We start from the raw sequence: 25,858 nt of genomic DNA on the forward strand, positions 1-25,858 counted from the left end.
TGTCCAGGTAATAGCGTAATTGTCTATGCACATCCAAGGTATGTATGCCTGAAGTTCAGATACCCTTCTTGCTGAAGTGATTGCCAGCAGGAAAGCAGTCTTCCATGATAAGTATTGCAATTCTGATGTTGCTGCTGGTTCGAAAGGAGGAAGTGTCAATTTTTCTAGCACAAAGTTCAAGTCCCATGCTGGTAATGGTGGCTTCCTAGGAGGCTTTACATTTTTAATTCCTCTCAGAAACTGTCTTAGCAGAGGATGTGAGAAGACAGGAGGATCCAAGTCGTACTCTGCTGAAATAGCTGATGCATGAATCTTGATGGAGGAGTAGGACAGGCCTGTGTGGAAGAGCTCTGCCAAGTATTCCAGAATGTTGGCTATGTTTACCAGTGACACATCTTCTCCTTTTTCAGTACTCCAAATGAGATATCTTTTCCATTTTGCTGAGTAATTCTTTCTTGTTGAGGGTCTGCGAGCCTCAAGGATAATGTCTTTAACCCTTTGGGATAAATTTGGTTTAATTGGTCTTATGCAATGTTCCAGGCAGTCAGCTGCAGAGTTTTCAGGTTGGGATGCAGATTGTTGTAATTGTTCTGTGTTAACAGCAAGGGAACCAGGGGAAGTAGCCACATTTGTTCCCGAGACATGCTCCTCAGTAATGGGTACCAATGTTGCCTTGGCCAGTCTGGAGCTATCAGAATGATCCTTGGACGGTCCTCTTTGATCTTCAATAGCACTTTGTGCATCAAAGGAAGTGGTGGAAATGCATATGCTGCCAGGTTTTTCCAACTGAAGGATAGGGAGTCCACCTTCCAAGCAAGTGGGTGGTACGTCCTTGTGCAGAATTTCTTTAGTTGGTGATTGTGTGGGGATGCAAATAAGTCTATTTCTGGGAGTCCCCATTTTTTTGTAATGGTTTTGAAGATGTCCGGATGCAGCATCCATTCGTGGGCATCCGTGGTTGTCCTGCTTAAAATGTCTGCTAGGATGTTTTCTTTTCCTGGTACAAAAATTGCTTTCAACTGTATGTTGTAGCTCAGGGCCACATTCCAGAGGTCAAGTGCCATCCGGCAAAGAGGGTATGAGTGTGTGCCTCCCTGTTTGTTGATGTACCACATAACTGTGGTGTTGTCTGTCCTTACCATCAGTAGGCCTTGCTGAAGGAATGGTCTGAATGCCTGAATTGCCAGTTTTACTGCCAGCATTTCCTTTAGGTTTATGTGTAGGTGCAGTTGGTTTTGAGACCATAAGCCTTGTATGCACTTGTCCAGCATGTGTGCCCCCCAACCGAGGTCTGAGGCGTCTGTCGTGATGGTTTGGCTTGGTTGAGCACTGTGAAAGGGCAATCCTGTGTTTGATTGACAAGCCCGAGCCCACCACAGGAATTCTTGCTTCAGGCATGGAATAATGGGAATCTGGGTTTCCAAGCTGTGCTTGTGTTGAGACCATAAATTCCTTAGGTACCACTGTAGTTTTCTCATATGCAGCCTGGCATGAGGAACCAATATTATGCAGGATGCCATGAATCCCAAGGCTTGCAGAACTTTTCTTGCTGTCAGATGGTTCTGTTTTGTTAAGGCCAGGAAGTAGAGAGGTAGCTGCTCCTGTTTTTCTACTGTTAGGAATGCCATTTGCCTTGTTGTGTCCAACTCTGCACCCAAAAAGGTTATTCTCTGGGATGGTATCAGTCTTGACTTTTTTAAATTGACTGTGTATCCCAGGGCTTGTAGCAGATAAATGACCCTTTGTAAATCTTCTCCTAGCTTGCTTTCGTTGTCCGCTTGTATCAGGCAGTCGTCCAGGTATGGGTAGATTTGGATTCCCTGAAGCCTGCAATGAGCAATTACTGATGCCAGGCATTTCGTGAACACTCTGGGCACAGTAGATAAGCCAAAGGGCAATGCTGAGAATTGATAATGCTCTGATCCTGCAAGAAATCTGAGGTATCTTCTGCAGTTTGGTCGTATGGGGACGTGCAGGTATGCCTCCTTGAGATCTAGAGTCACCAGCCAAGACTCCTTGCCCAGCATGGGAAGAAGTTGCTGTAAGGTCAGCATTTTGAATTTTGGAACAATAAGGAATGTGTTTAAAGCGGACAAGTCGAGAATAGGTCTCCATGTGCCTTCTTTTCTTGGTACCAGGAAGAGTCTGGAGTAAAATCCCTTCCCTTGCTCCATAGATGGTACCTTTTCTACAGCTCTCATCCTTAATAACTGAGATATTTGTTTTAGTGCTTCTGCCTTTTGATCTGGAGATAGGTTTGGCATTCCTCTCTTCCCTGGTAGAGTATGGAAGTGAAACCTGTAACCTTGGCCTATTATCTGTAAAATCCACTTGTCTCTTGTGATGTAATGCCAGTTTGTCGTAAATAAGGCTAGCTTCCCGCCTAAGGGTGCTTGTAGTTGTTCCCTGGTAGGCGGTGCCAGAGCCAATTCACTGTGATTGACCAGTAGTTGTGGTGGTGGCTGTGTCTGTGCCTCGCTGGTTGTTGCCCTGCCACTGACGTCCTCTGTAAGCACCCCTGGATTGGCTTCTGCCTCTTGAACGCCTATTCCTGCCTCTCTGAGTTCTGGAGGAGTCTGGAAAGGACCAATTCTTGGAGGGCCAATTCCTGCTAAACCTCGGTGGTTGGACCTGCAAGAAATCTTTTACTGTTTGGACAGATTTTGCCTTCTCTTCCATCTTCTTCAGTACTTGTTGTGCAGGAGAGCCAAACAAATTGATCTTATCCATAGGAGCAGCTAATAGTTTTGATTTGACATGGTCTGGTAAGGCCTGTTCTTTTAGCCATGCATGCCTTCTGATGACTGTGCCAGTCATGGCTGATCTAAAGGAAGCCTCCAGTGCATCATAGCCGCATTTTGGGGAATGGTTACTGACTTGTTGAATGTTATGTACCATTTCCTGCACATATTTTTTGTCTACTGTTTCATCTGAGGACACTTTTTTGGTTAACTGATCTAGTAAAAATTCTTGATACTGCATCATGTGAAATTGACAGTTCAAGGCCCTAGCTGAAAGAGTAGCAGAAGTGTAAACTTTTTTACCCCATCTCTCTAAGGATCTGGATTCCCTTTCAGAGGTGAGGGGGTTTTTGGCAGAGGTGGCTGCTACAGCCTTAGGTCCTTGGGAAATAGTCTCTGGATCTGCAAGGGGAGCCTTATATAAGTGATAATGTGTGTCCGGGTCCCTGTAGTATCTATCGGGCTTAACAGGGGTCGGGGGCAGAGAATCAGGAGCAGTACAAGCATCATTAAATGCATCATCTACAACAGAAAGAACTGGAGGTATGGCTAAAGGCCTAGGTTGTGGTAAATGCAGAAAAGTTCTAAGCCTTTTTCTGGAATCTGAAAAATCCTGGCCCTGCCACTGAAATTGTTCCCTCATAGCATGCAGGGTTTCCCCAAAGGAAAATTCCTCAGGCGGAGAGGCAGAAAGAATGGACTCTTCACCATCAGAGTCTTCATAAGGGGAGTATGGGGCCTCTGGAGGGTCTGTATCAATTGAATCATCAGAGGAATCATCTGAAGACAGTGGCTCAGGGGGCTCTGCTCTAGGCCTCTTTTCTGGAGGCGGATGAGAGGCCCTGTCTGGTTGAGGTTGGGATCCTCGGATTAAAGAAATGAGATCCTGTGCTAAACTAAGCATTTGTGAACTAGAGCTAGGCCTGTGAGAGGGGGGCTTTGCAGGCACAGATTTAGTAGTTTTAGCTGCTTTAGCCCTGGCAAAGGCCTTAATGGACATGGCTGCAGGTGGCCTAGCAGCTCCACGTGCAGGGGTTGAAATATCCAAGGGAATAGTGTCTGATAATTCCTGAGAAACTGTAACAGTAAGTGGGATATCAGAAGCCGATTCCACGAGGTTAGCAGAGGCCTCGGCTGGAGGAAGATTTTCGGCTGAAGGTGGAACCGCTTGCTCGGTTTCAGCCGAAACCGAGACACTCGCGGTTGGCTTAACCGCGGTTTCGGCCGAAACCGCGGACCGCGAGTGTCGGTCCTTTTCCTTGCGTTTTTTAGAAATTTGCGAAGTCGGAGGATCTGACGGCATAATATAAGCAAATTCGGAGCCGAAAAACTCCTCAGCAAACTCCGACCGGCGTCTAAGCGTCCGCCGGTTAAAAGAAGCACAGGCTAGACAAGCTGCGACGTCGTGGTCTGGGCCTAGACAAGGTAAGCAGTAAGAGTGGAAATCTTTATGAGGTATTTGTTTCCCACAAGTTAAACAGTTATTCACTTTTTCTGACATCGGCTGAGGCAAGAAAGAGTCCCCAACGGGGTACTTAGCTTTTTAGAAGTCTTCGAAGTAGTTTTCGGTAGTAGTAATCTCTGGTTCTGACCAACCGGCACTTGCGAACAGCTTCTGCTTCGGGCGCCACGCGGCAAGAAAGACTGAGGAAAATGGCGTCGGCTGATGCCTTTATACCCGAATAACTGCAGCTATGACGTCGGGTGAAGTGCGACACCAGCCGAGGCCAGACCCAGACTTTGGAATCCGGCCGACCGAAGGGCTGCCTGACGACAGGACAACCCATTTGTAAGGACTGCAGATGCATCCTTGAAGGACATCAGTGAGAGTGGACAGGGAATTTGGAAAGAAAAGGTAAACATCTAGGTATTTAGGTTCAAATTAATTGTGGAATAAGCAATGATGTAACATTCAATAAACTTTACATTAAAAAAAAGATGTGAAGGTGGGAGTCAGTAAGACTTGATACAGACTAAAGAATAAAAGCTGTACAGAAGAGTATACTAACACCAATACCTGTACCCAGGATACATTTTGGAAAATGTTAAAAATGGAGCAGTTGGAAAAAAAATCAATGGACAAATTCAGTGAATATACATATGGGAAGGGAAAAGCCACAAGTAGCTTGGGTGACAATAACTAAACCAAAAGATGAAGGGGGTGCGGAAGTCCTAGACATATGAGAGATAATCTTAATATATTCACTGTCATACATGTTCAAATTAACTGACAGAATACAAAGCAATACAGAGGAAAAATGATATGGGAAAAATAACATGAGTGGTGGGAAAAACACATTTGAAACATTATTGCTAGAGACATCTAGCACAAAACTGAATTTAGAATGGACAAGGGAAATACAAGAAGTATTTAAACTATTGTGGCTAAATGAGATTATGTATATATAGTTTAAATAGTTAGAATACCTGAAGATAATAGGCATGAGCAAACTCCACGTACAGTGAAAGAAAAAGTAAAATACAATAAAAGAAGAGAGGGTTAGGAAGAAGGAGAACTTGCAAGACATGTTACGAACATTCAATGAAACATAGGTCAACTTTTACATTACTCTTCCTAGCTGGTTGGGAAGTAACTATAGAGTACACATACTGCAACCACTGAAGCAAAGCAAGGCAAAAAAAAAAACAAAGACTACTTTGGAAGAAAATAAGAGACAGCACTCCTCCCATTCCACTGAGTAGAAGAACGAGGACCTGCAAATTATTAAAATAAGCAAGGAATAATAAATGGATCTGGGGCAAAGATGAAGCTGTGATCATTCATATTAGGCTATGTTTGATGTATAAACCGTATAAGGGGAGAGGGTCTGCAAGTAATGCCAAACAAACCAGCCACCAATGAAGGTAACACAGGCACCATACATGTGGACTGCCAGAGAGTGTATGGATTGTTAATTGTAATAAAAACTGTTTTCTTAAAAAAAAGATGCTTGTGTACAACACTGGCAGATCTACTGGGCGAGCTAGGAGAACTAAAGCTCCCTCATTAGCGCCCATCTCTCAACTATATTGCTTTTGGAGGAACAGTATTTTTAATTTTCTTTACTAACCACCATGTTCAGTATCGCTCATGATTCTCACATCCAATATCATTCAGAAAGAAGCCACAGAAGTAAGGAGTTATAGACTGCTGCAGAATTTATAAGAATACATTTCTCATTTGTGCCCTATGTCAGAGGCTTATTGAACAAGGAGGGGACTCTAAAGTTATCTATACCCACTTAGACAAATGCAAAGAATCAGCAGTCCCTACTACAACGCAATACAAAAGGAAATTAAACAAACCACTTTGATGGTCCACTACCATAAACTTTACAACAGAAAAATATCCTCAAATCATACAACAGGTCCAAGACTCCTTACATCAAGGGTAACATAAAAGCCTTATCTCAGAAATGAAAATACTATTAGGACTAGTAAAACAACCCATGAACTTTGGCTAATTCGTGAAGCCAAACATAACTACAAGTCCTGCTTAAGCTACATTAGAAATAGAAGAACAGTACCCAATAATCCTTGAAACTTATCCTAAATGGGGTCACCCTCTCCGACCCAAGAGACCTCACCAATATACTAGCAAAATTAACCACCAAAACATCTTTTCCATATATCCCAGAATACCTTACATACCAGATTATCACCAAGGGATATGTTCTGGAAGGTGCTATCAAAGACCTAAAACATTTCTTCCATGGGACCTAACAACATACCTAGATGTTTAATAGGGCTAAACATGCTGTTATTAAACCTCTCCTCAAATTGTTCAACCCAGGCTTAGCCACAAGATTTGCTCCCAAATTATGGCATACTGTAGTGATGATGTCCCAAAACAAAGATGGCCCTATCACGAGCCTCAGTAATAAAAGACCTATCAACCTTACAACCCTCATCTGCAAAGCAATGTAATGAGCTCATTAATTAGGATATCAAATATTTCATTAGGCTAGACCCTCAACAGTTAAGCTTTGTGAAAGAGTGCTCTTGTCAATTAAACCAAGTTAATTTCTTTGACGAGGTTACACAGGCTGTAGGCAGTAGTCATACTGTTTACACAGTGGACTTTAGCCAAAAATTTTACATTACACCCCATGTGAGTATTATAAGTTATTTAAATGCTTTAAATGCAGGTCTTTATAAGTCAAACGTCCTTAAAGACAGTACCCATATAGATTGTGTGACAGGTACCTCATCTGAAAGTAGAAGGGTAACCAGTGAAGTTCCCAGTGTCTCTGTACTAGGACCCCTCCTTTTCAGTACTTACTCCTCTGACCTCCATACTGAGAGCCTGGACCTCTGGTTAACTAAATCCCCACCTGTGCCCCTCCAAAAGAACTTAATCCAGTTAATACCTGGTGTACTGCAAATGAGTTCAAAGTAAATTCATAATATTGTTTCATTTGGAAAATGATCCTTACACTCAACATATAGTGCAGATAATACTCCATTAATAAATGAAAATGCAGTCATGGACCTGGGTTGACAGTTCTCTCTTTCAATAATCATGTGGCAATATAGTCAGAAAATCTTTCAATTTAGTACAATTAACAGATACGAATACATCTTCCAGATCTAAATATATCACTGTTCCCTTACATTCAACATTGATTAGACCATTATAAAGTACAATGCTCCACAAACTAGTGAAGCCCCACAGGTTCTTAACTAAGAATATTCTTAAAGCACATTTCAGACTTAAAGACCTTGACCTACTTAGTATAGAAGATTAGAAGTTCTATCATTTTATTCAGTATTTTATAAATATGTCTCTCTCCTACCATGCCATTAGAGATCCTGTTGTCCTAGATCTCATATCTCCATAAGTGTAATGGCTTAGCAAACACCAGAACCGAGTACTTAAATCTTCACCAGCAGATAAAGAGAGATTTATTACACAGCACCTCCCCAATCTCTGGAATAAATTACCCCTGTGGGTTAAGCAGTGTGATACATTAGCATCCTTCAAACAGAACCAGGACGAATGGATGGCAACCTTCATATTTACTTCTGTGCTAACTGGCCTTGCCCTCCATGAAAAAGGGGGGTATAGCCTGAAGGTGGATATTAGCAAGACATTTATTGAACTAACTTAAAACTACAGTGAATCCTATGATGATATGTCCGATAGCTATGTGATGCCCTGTTCCTGTCCTGTATCAAACAATGAACAACTAAAGCAAAGGGAAGTGAAAGACCAGAACTTATGGACCTTTGAGTAAACGGGGCCTGTCTGGCATTTAACAAGCAGAAATAACATTCAAAAAGCACAGTTTTGTACCTACCATAAATGTAGATGTTCGAATGTATACACTGCTGCAGTCATTACACTTGGGTTATCCTGCCGTCAGGCGGTTCCCCAGTCGGCCTGAGTTCCAAAGTCTTGGTCCGGCATCGGTTGCTGTCGCGTCCTCCTCGATGTCAGTGCGACAGGGATATATAAGATGCAGCCAACACCATTTTCTTCAGTCTTTCTTGCCACGCGGTGCCCGAAGCAAAAGCAGTTCGCAAGTGCCAGTCGGCCGTCTCCTGAGATTTTCATTACGAATCCAGAACCGAAGTCTTCTACAAAGCTAAGTACCCTGTTGGGGAAACATTTTCTTGCCTCAGACCGATGTCAGTAAAAGTTAATAACTGTATTTCTTGTGGGAAGCAAATACCTCATAAGGATTTCTATTCCTATTGTATCCCATGCCTATGCCCTGACCACGACGTCACTGGTTGTCGGTTTTGTGCTAGGTTTAACAAGTGCACTATTAAACGTCGGTTTGATTTTGCCTGACATTATTTTGGTAGAAAATTCAATTATATCATGCCGTTGGAACTTCCGACGACCGGAATACACAAAAAGCGCAAAGACAAGGATAGGCATCCTAGGTCCAAAACTGATGACGAAGCCTCTTCTACGCCAGTCGCTGGATCTCCAGTTTTCAGCGAGGCGCCTTCACAGCCCCTGATGACTGCTTCTGTAGAACCACAAGCCGCCTCTGACTCTCACGTGGAGATGGCTGGGCCTTCGGACGCACAAGTTCTTCAGCCTACCGAGACTAACCTTTCAGAGGGATCCGGAGTAGCTGAGCAACCCACAGCTACAGAGGGTGTCTTCAGACCTACTCAGTTAAGCATTAAACCCTCATCTAAGTCTAAGCCTCCTTTAAAGTCAAAGAAACAAATACAGCATTCTCCAGGACAGGCCTCCATGCCTAAGAAACAAATGCTCAAAATGGCCGAAGACCTAATAACTCTGATCAGGGCCCCCCCCCTCCTGATAAAAGGCCTAGACAGGATGCAGACTATGACTCATCCGACCAGGTGTCCATCTCTTCTGATTCATCCTCAGACCTAGGATACTCTTACCCCCTTATGAGGATTCTGATGCTGAGGAATCAATTCCAACAGCCTCGCCGCCTGAGGACTACTCCTTTGGGGTTAACCCTACATACCATGAGGGAGCATTTCCACTGGGAAGGCCAGGATTACTCAGAATCCAAGAAAAGGCTCAGATATTTCCTTTTATTACCTCAACACAGACCCCTTGCTATTCCGCCAGTGTTAGACATTGTGGATGATGTGTATACTGAATCCAGCTTAAATCTTGATTCCTTACCTCCAGCACCTGTTAAACCTGACAGATACTACAGAGTCCCTGACTCACATAAATTTCTGTATAAAAGCCTTGTAGCTGACCCTGAAACTATTTCTCAGGGACCTAAAGGAGTTAAGGCCTCATCAGCCAAGAATCCAGTTCTCTCTGACAGAGATTCCAGAGTATTAGACAGATGGGGAAAGAAAGTATATACGTCTGCAACTTTAGCAATGAGAGCCTTAAATTGCCAGTTTCACATGCTAAAATATCAGCAATTTTTACTGTCTCAGCAACCACACTTTTAAGTTTAGATGTATAGATGTAGTGCAAGTGGGTGTGAGGGGGGGTGATATTAATAACTTTTTAGATATGAGAGAGCTAGAATGGATAATAAGATTACAAGCTGACACTTTACCTGGTTTGAATGGTACTTCTACTATTAAACCAGTATTAGTAATTTATAATACATAATTAATTTTGTAGTATGACAACCTTAAGTATATTACCATAATGGTTTTTAGAATAAAGGGACTCACACATATTTCCCTACAAAATTTGATGTATTTGTTTCCTTTTTCCTTTTAGTATGTTTTATTGGCTGGTTTGATCATGTGATTTTAACTGTTTCCTCTATTTAAATGGATTGAAATGTATAATGTTATATGCTGATGAAGGGTTGAGAGCCCGAAAGCTTCATTAAAGCCTGTGTTTCTGTAACTACTGTGTTCCTGCTGAGATTTTGTTCTATCTACGTGTTCAGTTCGATTAACTATATTCACTACAAGTGCTACAGATAACGCTGATAAGAGGAATTCAAACCAGCTGCCTTATTTTTCATCCTTTTCTTTGGAGAATGGCTCTGTCTATTAAGAGACTCTTAACAAAGGTGAATAATCCATTATTGCACAACCAGTTACCTGATGCTAACTCTCACAAGACTCTGGTAGCTGAAGATACAGCGAAACTAACTCGTTGATTAATACACTAGAAAAGAAGGTTAGTAGCTATAAACAGCTGCAATGGCAGAGGCGTAGCTTCTTGAACTAGGCATTGTGCCTAGAGGACTGCGTGTACTTAAAATGCCCTCGTATGGTAATACCTATGAGGAACTTTTAGTGAAATGGCAACAGCTTAATTTAGAATTGAGTGCAAGTTATATGAAGCTTATGAACAATTATTTTGAAGAGGAAACTTTATTGCAGGAAATAGAGCAATGTGATAAAGAAGTCTTGTTCTTGTTAATACTTAAAAATGATACCTCACACAATGCTTATCAAGTTTTCATAGAAAAAATGCAATTACTGGATAATAGGCTGGAGATCAAAAAGCGTAAATTATATTGAAGATTATAAAAGCGGTCATATTTTCTCTTGAAAACTGACTTTAAATATCCATCAAAATCAGTTAATTATAAACAACAACCTCAGCGTAACTCTCATTCTATGAATACTACTAAGCTGTTAGACCGTCTAGATGAATTTACGCTCCTGGCACATCTAATCATATCCCGACCAACCAGCGAGTCGCGCGTCCAAGCGTAACACCACGATGCCTTCTCAGTGTGGAGCTGAGAAAGCTAATGAGAAAAAAGCGACCAGTGGAAACCAGCGAGAAGTCCTTTTTCAGCAACAGAAAATGTAACTTTGGATTTACCTAAGACACCAACACCACCAGAGCAATTGCTGATGTCAAAGGAAATTTCATCTTTTACCCTTTCGACTTCAACAACCAGAAAGGGTTTCTGTGAAAAAATAAACACAGAAAACAACTTGATATCTCCTCAAACTCAAGGGGCCGATAAGAGACTGCAATGATAAAACAAGGTACTTTAAATTTGGCCTAAAGGATTCTTTCACAAGAGCAGCTATTAGTACTAAGCAAAGGCTTGAAATTTATTCCCTTTGCTATGGATAATGTTGTAAGTCCCATTATAGACTTAAAACTGTTTGCCAGAAGCTTGATGTTAAATTTATATTTAAAATTCAGTTCAAAATAGTGCTGTATGTGAAAATCAAGTTTATTTATTCCTCAGTTGTCTCCGTTATTCTGGCATTTATAAATATTGTGGAACTTGAATTAAGAACTATGTTTTCTAAATGTGGCGAACAAAAGGAACTATAATCTTTCTTTTAAAGAATATCAAGCCCTTAAATATTTAAAGAATGAGAAAGACATAATTATAAAGCAAGCAGATAAGGGTGGGGCAATAGACTTAATGGACAGAACTTATTATATGAATGAATTTACTGCATTCTTATCTGATACTGATACTTTTAAAAGATTACTTTTTCTGATGTGAAAAACTGTATTACACAGGTGAACATGGCTATTTATGACATGCAGTTAAACAATGATATTTCAATAGATGTGTTTAATTATTTCTCCACCCCATGCCCTAAAATTCCACAAATATATGGAATTCCAAAGATACACAAATCTTTAGAGCAACCACCATTGAGACCTATAGTCTCAGGCAAGTGGATAACTGAAACTATATCTAAATATTTACAGAATGTACTATCTGAGTTATTACCTAAATGTGGTAGCATAATAAAGACAGCTCACACTTCTTGAAGAATCTTAGTATATGGTATAAAAATGCCTTATGACTATATTTTGTAACATTGGATGTGGAATCGTTATTTCGGTTATTCCCATAGATTATGGCATAGAGGCAATTAGAAGGTTTTACTGTCTAACACTAAGCAATCCGTGAAGTGGAAAATATATGCTTTCTTCTTCATTTGGTACTAACTAATAATATTTTTATTTTGATGGTACTCCATATAAACAATTAACTGGAGTAGCCATGGGTACTTCAGGCAAATACTTTTTGAATCTAGTACTTTTCCATTGGGAGAAGGAATTTATTTTAAGTAATAAAATGCACTGAATGTACATGTAAAAGTTATGCAAGATTTGTAGATGATTGTTTTTAGTATGGGATGGCCGATAGAAGAACTTCATTCTTTCATGACATACATTAATAACACTACAAATTTTTAAATTTAAAATGTGCTTCTCACCAGATGAAATGATATTTTTGGATGTAAAGTTATATAAAAAGAACAACATGATACAAACCATGGTACATAAGAAAGACGTGCATACAATAAGATACTTGGATAGTACTAGTATGCATCCTTCACATGTATTTAAAAGTATAATGAAATCACAGTTTATAAGAATAAGTAGATTAACAACAGATGAACAAATATACATTAATGAAATAACAAATATGAAAACAGAATTTTTGAGAAGTGGATATGCTGAAAGTATCATTGATAAAACTATTAAAATAACAACAGAGGGCAGAAAAACTTTTAGTTATGTACTCACCATAACTTCAGATGTTTGGGATCCATCTCGCCTACATTCTGACTGATGGGTTGCGATCCCTCGGCTCCGACTGCACGCTTATGCCAAAGAGCAAAGTCTCTTATTGGCTGAGCTTACTATATCCCAGGATGCACCATTACCAGTCCCCCAGATCTAGTTTGTCCGCATACATGCACACATGCACGCCTTGCTTATATAACATCGTCAGATGAAACAAGATAAACAGTAGAACTCAAAACCGTTCAATCTCTTCTGATCTCCAAGGCAGGGGGAAGGAGGGTGGGTTTTAGATGGATCCCAAACATCTGAAGTTATGGTGAGTACATAACTAAAAGATGTTATGTGATCCTATCTCGCCTACATTCTGACTGATGGGACAGCGTCCCTAGCACCTGAATCCTGGGTGGCTCACTGGAAAACACTCCTGAGTACCGTGGAACCAAATGAAGCTCGTCCTCTAGATGCCACATCCAATTTGTAGTGGGAAATGAAAGTGTGCGGATTGGACCAAGTAGCCGCAGCACAAATTTCCGATATAGCAAGCTTGGAATGAAAAGCTATAGAAGTAGCCATAGCCCTGGTAGAATGAGCTTTGATGGATGTTGTAAGTTGCTTATTCGAAGAAGAATAAGCCTGAGTTATACAATCTCTGATCCATTTGGAGATAGTAGCTTTTGTGATGGTGTGGCCCAATTTATTATCTGCGAAGGACACAAACAACTGGTCTGACTTACGAAGTTGCTGAGTCCTGTCTAAATAGAAGCGTAATTGCCTGTGAACATCCAATTTATGGAGAGTGTATTCTGCTTCATTGGAGAATTTTGGGAAGAAAACTGGTAGTTCCAGAGATTGTTGGAGACAGAAACTAGAACAAACCTTTGGGACAAAGGATGGATTTGGCCTAAGTGAAACTCTATCCTTGTGGAAAATCAAATGGTGGCGTAATAGACAGGGCTTGAAGCTCTGAAACCCTTCTTGCAGAAGTAATTGCAACTAAGAAGGCAGTTTTCCAAGACAGATATTTTAACTCACATGTAGCAGCCGGTTCGAAGGGGAAGATGTTAATGAAGCACCAAATCAAGATCCCATGGAGGTGCAGGATGAAAAATTGGGGTCTTAATAGGCTCACCTTTAATGAAAGTTTTGCATAGTCTGTTGCTCATCAAAGGAGGATCCATGGATTCGTGGAATTTAGAGATAGCAGCTAGTTGGACTTTAATAGTTGAGACAGAAGAACCTCGATTAAACAGGGATGTTAAGAATTTCAAAAACTCTGGGACAGGAGCAGTGATAGGGTCTAAGCCCTCGAGTTGAGCCCAGATAGCAAACCTCTTCCACTTACTGAGGTACAATTTGTTAGTGGTGGGTTTGTGGGCGAAGATAAAATGTGAACAACTTCCGGGTCTAATGTGTGCTCTAACTAAAGTCGGAAGTGGAGGAGCCAAGCTGTCAATTTCAAAGATTGAAGGGACTGATGCCGATGTCCCAACTGATGGATTAGCAAGTCCGAATTAGGTCTAAAGTCCACGGATCGTCCACATGCTTCTTCAGGTAAGGAAACCATACCTGACGAGGCCAGTATGGGGCAATCAGTATCATTGAGGACCCCAATTGAGAAGCTTTTTGAATAACTTTGGGGAGAAGTGGAATTGGAGGAAAGGCATAAAGTAGCCCTGTTGGCCAAGGTTGTGCTAGAGCATCCATAGCTGGTACCCCCTGATGTGGGATCAAGGAGAAGAACCTTTGGCACTTGGTGTTTAATGGAGTTGCAAATAGGTGCAGCAGCGTCCCCATCTCCTGAAAACCTGGGCTGCTACTGTGCGGTTTAGAGACCACTCGTGAGGAGAGAGAATTGTCCTGCTTAATTTGTCCGCCAATACATTTGACTTTCCCGGGATGTGGGTCGCTACCAAGAAGCGGTTGGTAGCTACAGCCCATTCCCACACTCTCATGGCCTCTCTGCAAAGGGGCGATCTGGTCCCTCCTTGTTTGTTCAGATACCAGACCACCGACATGTTGTCTGTGTGGATGGCGATGATGCCCTGAGGAAGAAACTCGTGTAAGGCCTGTAGGGATAGAAATACAGCCCTCATCTCCAACACGTTGATGTGGAGAAGAGCTTCGTCTGGAAGCCAGGAGCCCTGAACTAACCTGCCCAGACAATGCCCCCCCCACCCTATCTGGGAGGCATCTGTCGTCAGGGTAACCACTGGAGAGGGAAGGACAAAGGGGTTTCCTTGATCCAAATTGGATGTCTGAAGCCACCAGCGAAGGTCCCTTTTGCATATTTCCGTAATCATGATGTGATGATTGAGGGAAGATCCTGAAAGGACCATTACTGAAGAATCCTCATGTGCAATCTTGCCAGAGGAACTAAAAGAACCGTGGCAGACATTGAGCCTAGAACTTGTAGAATCATCCTGGCTGGGGCTTTGGATCTCGAGATTAGAGCTTGAACTTGGCCCTGTAAAGTTTGGATCCTTTCGGCAGGAAGAAAGACGCATCAATCTTGAGTCTATCTCTGCTCCTATGAACCTTATGCGTTGAGAGGGCAGCAAGACAGACTTTGACCAATTGAATGTAATCCCAGGGTAACACCCAGGGAGATGGTGGCTTTGAGGTTGTCCATTAGTAGATGCCTGGTGGTTGCAGTCAGGAGCCAGTCGTCCAGATAGGGAAACACTTGGAATCCAAGACTTCTCAGGTGAGCCGTCACTACTGCCAAACTCTTGGTGAACACCCTGGGGCTGTGCTGAGACCAAAGGGCAGAGCAAATTGGTAATGACTGACTCCCAGGCTGAAGCGCAGATACCTCCTGGACGCCTGATGTATCGGTATGTGATAATAGGCGTCCTTGAGGTCTATGGAGCACATCCAAACATCCTTCTCCAACAGTGGGAGAATGGATTGTAACGTGACCATTGAATTTGGATTTGATTGGTTCAGTCTGCTGAGATCCAATATTGGTCTCAGGTCCCCTGTCTTTTGGCACTAAAAGAACCTGGAGTAATTTCCTGATCCGATCTGGTCTGTGGGGACGGTTGGATGACTCCTTTCTAGCAGCTTTAAAGCTTCTGCTGCCATTTCCCTTTGACTGGGTGGTGGGTCCGGGATTCTTTTGGACGGTGGGGAGTATGTGAATGGGATGGTGTAACCTCCGGCAATGATCCGAAGCACCCATCTGTCCTGAGTGATTGACTCCCAGGCTTTTAGGTGCTTGGCAACGACACCCGACTGGCTCGAGCAGCACAGCCGGGCAATCCCTCATGGCGTGTGGGAGGCTGAAGAGCCACGAAAGGACTCGCGGTCTCCAGAATTGCGGGGCCCTCTGCGCCTCTGGGACAGCGTCTCCTGAAAAATTTCCCGTCCTCTGCCTCTGGAAGGGAATCTTCCTGCTGTTGAGAGAAAAACTTTGGAGATTTGAGCCACATTTTCCCTCCTTTAGCCTTGGGTAAGGCCGAAGGGAGTGGAATAACGGGCACCTACGGCAGATAAAGTTTTTCCCTCTTGCTCACAGCAGGTAAGGGTGTTTTAACCTTGGGTCCAAACAAGGAGGACCCATCAAAGGGAGCGTCAAGGAAGACTTGAAGGCCTCCGAAACTGACACAAGCGGAGCCAGGCTTGTCTCCGTAGAGCCACGCCTGTGCCTGCCGCTCTACCACGCATAGGAAATGAGCCTCATGGACGAGTTAGAAATTGACGTAAGGATAGCCAACTGAGAGCTAACCGACTGGGCTAGCTGCTCAGGTAGGTTACCGAGAGGGAATCTGACAACTCCTTGACCAGATCCCTCTGAAGCCTGGTAAAATGTGCCAAATAATTCAGAGACCTTAACGTAAAGGCAGCTGAAGTCAGGGTGCTTCCCCTGTCCATACTCCTAGACTCCTTATTAGGAGGATGCTCTGCCACGTCCTGTTGTGTAGCAGATGCCACCACCATGGCATCTACAGCCACGCCTTTAGTAAGGAACTCCTTCTCGGGGAGCAGACAAAATTTATTTGGACGAGAAGGGACTGGTTCCACGGTATCTGGATGTTCCCATGCGACAAACTAAATCCAGAAGCTCGTGGAGACACCCAGGAGGCGGAGGGCTGAGCCCCAAAGGCCTTGAGGAGCACTGACTCGTCAGCAGAGGGGGTTTGGATATCCAGCCGCCTCGTTGTTTGAGGATCTCTAAGATGTCTGCAAATGAGACATCATCCGAGGGCGACTGGGACCCCTCTGCATCATCCAGATCAGTGTCTGAAGTAATAGACTGGGAGTCCACGTGCTTCCTCTTGCACGATCTCTTCCTTGGGGGTTCCTCCGAAGACAGCTCAGAAGAACCCTCAGGAGGAGGGAACCCCACTGGGGTAACCTCAGGGACAGGGGAACTGCCAAAGACCCAGTCTCCACGCCTAGGGAAGGTGCCGGTAAAGCCGGGGAGATGGCGAAGAGGACTTGGCCAAGGCACTCCTCATGGCTCTGCGGACCCCCAGAATCCTGGGAGTGTCCGGTCCCGAGCCGTGATAGCCGAAGTCCCGCCAAGCACCGAGGGGAGGCTGAACCGAAAGCATAGGTCCCAAACATCACCCCGGGTCCAGCTGAAGACGTCCAGCAAACTCGGACCGTTGGAGTAAGGGTGAGCCGACCCTGAGATCTCCACCGGCTCCAACAGCACCTGCTCCGGCAGTCGGAGGAGGAATGGCAATGGGGTGGGCCAGGTCATCGGCCGAAGCCAACTGGGTCGGAACGAAACAAATTTTGGAAGACTGGGGACTGGAACAGTCTTTGGAGCACCCTGTCTATATCAGAATCTGACATCCTCGAAGACCGAGAGGAAACAGAACGGGTCCGAGACCTCTCCAACGGCCCCAAAGGGCTAGGGGACTGGCTCGATGAGTATCGGCGCCGGAATACACACACCAGATTCCATCGGTGCGAGGTGGACCGGCGAGGAGGAAGTGTCTGGCTGGCGACCCTTGTCGGCTCCGAGCAGTGGAGCCGGTGACCCGCCTCGATGCCCCAGCCATCGGCTCGAAGCCAGAGGAGTCGACACTGGTGGCATCGAGGCAGAGGTCCTTGGAGCCGAAGGAGGCCTGCCTATGTCTCTTAGCAGTCGGATCCGACGGACTGGTCGGAACCGCCCTTTCTTTGGCGGAGAAGGAGAGGATGCCAAGACTTCTTCAAATGAAGGCTTAATTAATCCCTTAAGAATTAATTTATTTTTCCTCTCCTGGAGGACCCTTGAGGAAAAAGCGTGACATATGCTACATGATTCCTGTAAATGTTTTGCCCTAAGCAATACACACAGAGCGAGTGATCGTCCGTAATGGACATTTTGAAACTACATTTTACACATTTTTAAAGCCGAAGGCCTTGGATTCTGAGACATTATAGGGAGAATTTCAGTAATCTGACTGGAAAAAATACAATTACTGGTGAAACCCCTAAGTATAGGCTTACAGTTATCACTCACAAATGACAAGGGACTTTGAAGACCCTGTAAGAACAAACAGCTACCAAAAACTTAAAGCCTTTTACTATATGTAGAAGTAGGAGGGTTGATTAACCGAAGGCCCTAGATGAAGGGGCCTGCCAAACTCAACCCAATCACACAACAAAATTCACAACAAATCCAATCCAATCACACAACAATGTAAGAATAGCTGTTAAAACAGCTTTTTGAGAAAACAGCAAAACTGACAGAAAAAGTTAGTCAAAAATAACTACTCAGCTCAGCCAGCTCGAGACCACGTCTTCGCAGGTTAGCGGCAAACGAGATCTGGGGGACTGGTAGTGGTGCATCCTGGGATATAGTAAGCTCAGCCAATAAGAGACTTCGCTCTTTGGCATAAGCGTCGAGCCGAGGGATCGGCTCCGAACCCATCAGTCAGAATGTAGGCGAGATAGGATCACATAACATCTGATTATAAACCCATTTTCATAGATGACGAGATAGATGTTAATTATAGTTTACCGATAGTTAATAAAAAGAAAGAAAATACTCTGAGATACATTACCACATACTCTGGCCATTCTAACCAAATATGTGAAATAATCAAGAAAAATTGGCCAATTTTAATGGCAATGCCTGAATTCAGCTCAATAGTGGGCCCCAAACCCAGCTTTTCCTACAGGAATAGTCAAAGCTTAAAGAATATGTTGTGCTATAAAGATTTTGTGGAACAACATAATACCATATATAGTAAGATAGGGACTTATAAATGTTACAATTGTAGCTGTTGCAATGATATTTTAGATACAGATAGTACCTTTAAACATCCTGTCACACATAAAAAATTTCAATTTTACTGTAGTGCTAATTGTAATACTATGAAATTAGTCTACCTCGCCACCTGCATGCAATGCCAGGCTTTTATGTAGGAAAGACTATACGAGGCTCAAAGACCGTATAATCGAACATAAATCAGAGATAAATAGACAAATACAGACAAATGCTTTATTTAAGCATATATATGAATTCAGCAACCACACTTTTAAGTTTAGATGTATAGATGTAGTGCAAGTGGGTGTGAGGGGGGGTGATATTAATAACTTTTTAGATATGAGAGAGCTAGAATGGATAATAAGATTACAAGCTGACACTTTACCTGGTTTGAATGGTACTTCTACTATTAAACCAGTATTAGTGAAGCGTCAAATGAGTAATTTATAATACATAATTAATTTTGTAGTATGACAACCTTAAGTATATTACCATAATGGTTTTTAGAATAAAGGGACTCACACATATTTCCCTACAAAATTTGATGTATTTGTTTCCTTTTTCCTTTTAGTATGTTTTATTGGCTGGTTTGATCATGTGATTTTAACTGTTTCCTCTATTTAAATGGATTGAAATGTATAATGTTATATGCTGATGAAGGGTTGAGAGCCTGAAAGCTTCATTAAAGCCTGTGTTTCTGTAACTACTGTGTTCCTGCTGAGATTTTGTTCTATCTACGTGTTCAGCTATTCAAAAGGTACCATCACAGGAGCAAGGACAAGGATTTTACTCAAGACTCTTTCTGGTACCCAGAAAGAACAAAGCCTGGAGGCCCATTCTGGATCTTTCATCTCTAAACACTTACCTGGATGTTCCGAAATGCAAAATGTTGACATTACAGCAGCTTCTTCCCATGCTGGGCAAGACAGCTTGGCTCATGACTTTGGACCTCAAAGAGGCATACCTACATGTCCCTATCAGACAAAACTGCAGAAGATACCTCAGATTCACAGCTGGTTCAATGCACTACCAATTCTCTGCACTGCCCTTTGGCTTATCTACTGCGCCCAGGGTCTTCACAAAGTGTCTGGCACCAGTAATTGCATTTTGCAGACAGAAAGGAATTCAAATTTATCCATACCTGGACGACTGCCTGATTCAAGCAGAGAGCAAGGACATTCTTCTAAAGCATCTGGCGTTTGTAAAAAAGTTATTAAGTTGCCTGGGGTACACAGTAAATGAAAATAAATCAAAACTAGTGCCCTCACAAGAGATTATATTCCTGGGTGCCAGCTTGAACACAACGGCCCAGATGGCTTATCTCACGCCAGACAAACAAGGACAACTGACTCAATACTTTCAATTGATGGCAACAAAGACCCAACTCCCTGCAAGAAAAATTCTGCAGGCCTTGGGTTACATGGCATCCTGCATACTACTAATTCCATATGCCAGACTGCATATGAGGAAACTACAATGGTACCTAAAGAATGTATGGTCTCAACACTGTCAAAGTTTGGAAACAGTTATACCACTAATCCCTTGCCTTCAACAGGAGTTTCAATGGTGGGCTCAAGCTTGTCACCTCAACAAGGGACAGCCTTTTACACAACCCACAGCCAGGCAAACACTGACAACAGATGCATCGGATTACGCCTGGGGAGCACACATGACAGGCAAATGTATTCAGGGCACGTGGCCCGCAGAACAAAGGCATCTTCACATCAATCAAAAAGAGATGCTAGCTGTACAAAATGCGCTTATAGCTTTCAAGGACCTGCTGCATCCAGGACAACTACTACTAAAGACGGACAACACCACAGTTATGTGGTACATAAACAAGCAAGGGGGCACTCACTCCTACGCCCTATGCAGACAAGCTATGACCTTATGGAACACAGCTATAAACCTTCAAGTTCATCTGCAAGCACAATTCCTGCCAGGAGAGAAAAACACACTGGCAGACGACTTAAGCAGAAACATCATGGATCCCCACGAATGGGAGTTGAATCCACAAATATTCAGAATGATAACACAGAAATGGTGGAGCCCGGACATAGATCTGTTTGCATCCCCAATAAACTGCCAGCTACAAAAATTCTACACAAGGAGTTACCATCCACAAGCACTGAAAGTGGATGCCATCTCATTCAGCTGGGAGAACCTACAAGTATACGCTTTCTCATCACTACCTCTCCTGCTAAAGGTACTCATAAAAGCCAGGCAGGAAGAGCCAAAAATGATCCTGATTTCACCAGACTGGCCATGCCAGCATGGGACCCAATCTTAAGGAGCTTAGCACAAGAACCACCCTGGATTTTGCCTCAAATCCCACATCTGCTGACTCAGCACAACAAACAAATACTACACAGCCAGCTAAAGACCTTAAACCTAGCTGCATGGAAGATTTCTTAGTCAAGCAAGCAATGCCTCGCTCCAAAGCTGTTATGGATGTCAATCTGGAGGCCAGAAGGCCTAGTACCAGGAAAGCCTATTCGGATAAATGGAAGAGATTCTGTGCCTGGAACCAAGCTCACAGCCTTGACCCTCTTGTCCCAAACATTCCACAGATACTACAATACTTAACTGAGATGCTGGACAAAGGACTCTCCTTCTCATCCATCAAGATCTACGCCTCTGCCATCTCTGCTCACTACAATACGGATCCGCCAATTTTCTCTAATCCTCTGTTAAAACAGTACCTCAGAGGGGCTAAAAACATAAGACCGCCCAGTAGAGCACCTACTCCAACTTGGGACCTCAACTTTGTTTTGGAGAAGCTAACTTTACCTCCTTTTGAGCCAGCCAACACAGCAGAATTAAAATATATATCTTGGAAAACTGCTCTGCTCCTGGCAATAACATCAGCACGAAGAGTTTCAGAATTACAGGCACTAATGGCAGTGGAATCTTTCCTCATTTTCCACCAGGACAGGGTGTCTTTACGAACTAACCCTACTTTTATGCCAAAGGTCCTATCCAGTGTGGCTCTAAACCAAACTATTCACCTGCCAACTTTTTATCCTAAACCACAGAATAAAGGGGAGAGACTACTGCACTCTTTGGACATTCACAGGCAGTTACGCTTCTACTTGGACAAAACCAAAGCTTTCAGAAAATCTGAGCAATTATTGGTAGCATATGCTGCAGGAGCACAGGGAAAAGCCATTTCAAAACAGACTATTTCAAAATGGATAGGACATTGTATACGTTTTTGCTATACATACCATGGAAAACCTGTACCTAGCAGCATTAGATCTCACTCCACCAGGGCAACAGCCACTTCAAAGTACAGTTTTGTGCCTACCATAAATATAGATGTTCGAGTGTTCATCTTGCTGCAGTCATCACACTTGGGTTATCCTGCCATCAGGCGGTCCCGCAGTCAGCCCGAATTCCAAAGTCTTGGTCCGGCATCGGTTGCTATCGTTTCTTCCCTGACGTCAGTGCCAGGGGTATATAAGAGGCATCCAACGCCATTTTCTTTAGTCTTTCTTGCCGCGCGGTGCCCAAAGCAGAAGCAGTTCGCAAGTGCCGGATCGAAAATCTCAGGTGTCGGCCGACCGGCACTTGTGAACTGCTTCTGCTTCGGGCACCGTGCGGCAAGAAAGACTGAAGAAAATGGCGTCGGATGCCTCTTATATACCCCTGGCACTGACGTCAGGGAAGAAGCGACAGCAACCGACGCCGGAACAAGACTTTGGAATTTGGGCCGACTGCAGGACCGCTTGACGGCAGGATAACCCAAGTGTGATGACTGCAGCAGGGTAACACGATGAACATAGTACACTTTTGTACCTACCATAAATGTAGATGTTTGAGTGTATACACTGCTGCAGTCCAGTTTACCCTCCCTCCTTCCCCTCTTACTGGCTGGTATGTACCTATGTCTTCTACCCTTTCTATCTATGGGGAGTATTTGCTGGTAGCTGTAAGTTGTTTTTTTTTTTTTTTGCTTTTCTTATGTATGTTGTATTAGTTATTAGAATTGCCTACCTATTTAGAGGTACCTGACATCTGGGGCAAGAAAAACTGAAGAAAATGGCATCGGCTGCATCTTATATACCCCTGTCACACTGACGTCAGGGAGGAGGCGACAGCAACCGACGCCGGACCAAGACTTTGGAACTCAGGCCGACTGGGGAACCGCCTGACGGCAGGATAACCCAAGTGTAATGACTGCAGCAGTGTAACACGATGAACATCTACAACTATACTGCAAACTCCTATACTGCATGCATCAGACTATGTTGCATGTAGTTCACCAAGACAAGCATCTTATTTGTGCTACAGGAAGAAAGTAAAACAAACCAAACAGTAAAGCAAAATATATGACTGATATCAAATAATCTTACCTGCAACATTGTCCCTCTTGGCTCTAACCTTGATCTGGGCTTTGTTAACATTCTGGATAACTGTAGTACTGTGTAAAGGAAGGGAAACATGATACACTGAAAAAAATGTTGCAAGTGTATGTATACATTTTAATAAATCGCTTCTGCTATAAGTACTATGCAGTATTAAGAGCTAACATCAAAATGAGTGACTTTGTGAAAAGCATAAACACATCTGGCAAAATTATTTGAGAATAAAAATGCAAAAAGTTATACTGGTGGAATTGAAGCATTTCTCTAATGCAGAGGTTCCTCAGCATTAATGCATAAATAACTAATAAAATAAGCAAAAAAAAATAAGTAGTAAAAGTAATAGGGACAGCACCAGGCACAGGACTCCCAAGCACTCCAGAAGCTGCAGTAGTCCACTCAGTGTATTTTAAAAATGAACAGTCTTTTATTCACATCAAGAACTCCATAAAATGTTGCGCTTTCATCTACTGCACCTTAGACTTCATCAGAATCAATAAAAAACATTCTTCACTGATATTTATCCCATTTTCAAGCCAACTAATTCATTAATTAACAGCAACTACTTCATTAGCTTAAAGCAACAGTAACAAACTACCATATGTGATTCCCAGTTCGAAAAAAAACGCAAATATAAAACAAAATAAATAAACTATATGTATAACTGTTGTTATTCATAAAAATATTAAAAACCTAATACCAAAAGCATGTATTTATGTGTTAAACATACTATAAGATGTTCAAATGACAAGCTGAAACTGCCATCTCACCTCTCTCTCTTTCAAAATAGCTTTTATTCCCCCCCCCCACCCCCCCCACCGGCTGCGATATAACTATTTCCACAATGCCAAACCTGAAATCAGAGCAAGTAGGATTAGCTTCTATATAGAGTACTATTTTTATCCATTCTCCTTATATTATAAAAATGTTCGTAGATCCTGTTTTTGAAAGCTCTATAGGTTTTCCCTACATAGTTGTCCTCTATAATAATTACACCTGCCACATTTCCTAGTACCTTCATTGCTTCTTCCTTGTGCTTGTATACCTCTATTATATTCAAATTTATTTTTCAAGTTCGGGGCAGTTTATACATGAAGTTAGGCTTATGTCCCAAGATTCTACAAACCTTAGCATCAGCTTTTAGGTGAGCCCAATTTCTTGTAACTATATTTTTTACTATTTCTGCTGTTGGATTATATTCTAATATTAATACTCTACTAAAACTATTGTTTCCGTCTACGTTTCTGTTACTTACCAATTCTGCTCCTAACAGTGGCTTATGTTTATTACCACATTCTCTCATAACATATTGAGAAACATCATTAATCACAGAAATGGTGTATCCTCTGTCTTTAAACATTTGGCCAGTGATGGTAATCTCACTTCTCATCTCCTCTTAAACAGAGGTCATCCGCACTGTTCTTGTACACGCCCTTTCAGTATACTCTTTGTTTCCAAGGATGATAACCAGTATATTCTATATAAGAATTACTAAAAGTGCTTTTCCGATATATTCTAGATTTAGAGGGAAACTATAGTTTTAGTAGAGCATTAATACTGAATATAATAGAGGTATACAAGCACAAAGAAGAACTAATGAAGGTACTTGGAAATGTGGCAGGTGTAATCAGTGCTTTGCTATTATAGAGGACAACTATATTATTGTTGAGAATGTTAACAAAACAAATATTTTTTTTTTTAAGAAAGGGAACTGTAATACTAAACAGGTGATATATTTAGCTAAGTGCAACACCTGTGCTGCATTCTATATAGGGAAAACCTATAGAGCTTTCAAAAACAGGATATACGAACATCTTTACAATATAAGGAGAAAGGATAAAAATAGTGCTCTATACAGCCATATCACAGCCCGGGGGGGGGCACTATAAAAGCTATTTTAGAAAACAGAGAGAGGTGAGATGGCAGTTGCTGCTAAATGCAACATGTACCCCTGGTATAAATGCCAATATTACTATTACACCTGTGCTGGAATTAAAACAATAGTAGATACAATAATATGTATATGAGTATATCATTGTCAAAAATATGTCACACTATTATACATATATTATATATAGGTAAAGTTTCAGCTTGTCATTTGAACATCTTATAGTATGTCTAACACATAAATACATGTTTTTGGTATTAAGTTTTTAGCATTTTTTATGAATAACAGTTATACATCTAGTTTATTTATTTTGGTGTTTTTTTTTAGAACTGGAAATCACATATGGTAGTTGGTTACTGTTGCTTTAAGCTAATGAAGTAGTTGCTGTTAATTAATGTATTCTTTGGCTTGAAAATGGTATACATATCAGTAAAGAATGTTTTTTATTGATTCTGACGATGTCTAAGGTGCAGTAGATGAAAGAGCTAAATCTTAAGGAGTTCTTGAAGTGAATAAAACACCGTTCGTTTTTAAAATATACTAAGTGGATTGCTGCAGCTTCTGGAGTGCTTGGGAATCTTGTGCCTGGTGTTTTCCCTATTACTTTTACTACTTATTTTTTGCTGGTTGTAAGAGATAATACTGAGAGTTTTGGTGTAACTAATAAAATAAAGTGTGTGCCTGCATATGTGTACGTGTGTGTGTGTGTGTGTGTGT

General features: G+C 42.2%; 1 protein-coding gene across 1 annotated transcript in view; it reads right to left on the reverse strand.

The window, feature by feature from the left end:
- The window catches only part of ATP6V1D (ATPase H+ transporting V1 subunit D), a 421,138-nt gene that overhangs the window by 144,584 nt on the left and 250,696 nt on the right, over positions 1 to 25,858 (reverse strand). The window contains exon 4 of the mRNA XM_044074025.1: positions 23,245 to 23,312. Coding sequence (XP_043929960.1) covers positions 23,245 to 23,312 — 68 coding nt within the window. The remainder of the gene's footprint in view (positions 1 to 23,244; positions 23,313 to 25,858) is intronic.

This window comes from Protopterus annectens, chromosome 6.part0, assembly GCF_019279795.1.
Source record: "Protopterus annectens isolate FY-2018-M chromosome 6.part0, PAN1.0, whole genome shotgun sequence".
Lineage (NCBI taxonomy): Eukaryota > Metazoa > Chordata > Ceratodontiformes > Protopteridae > Protopterus > Protopterus annectens.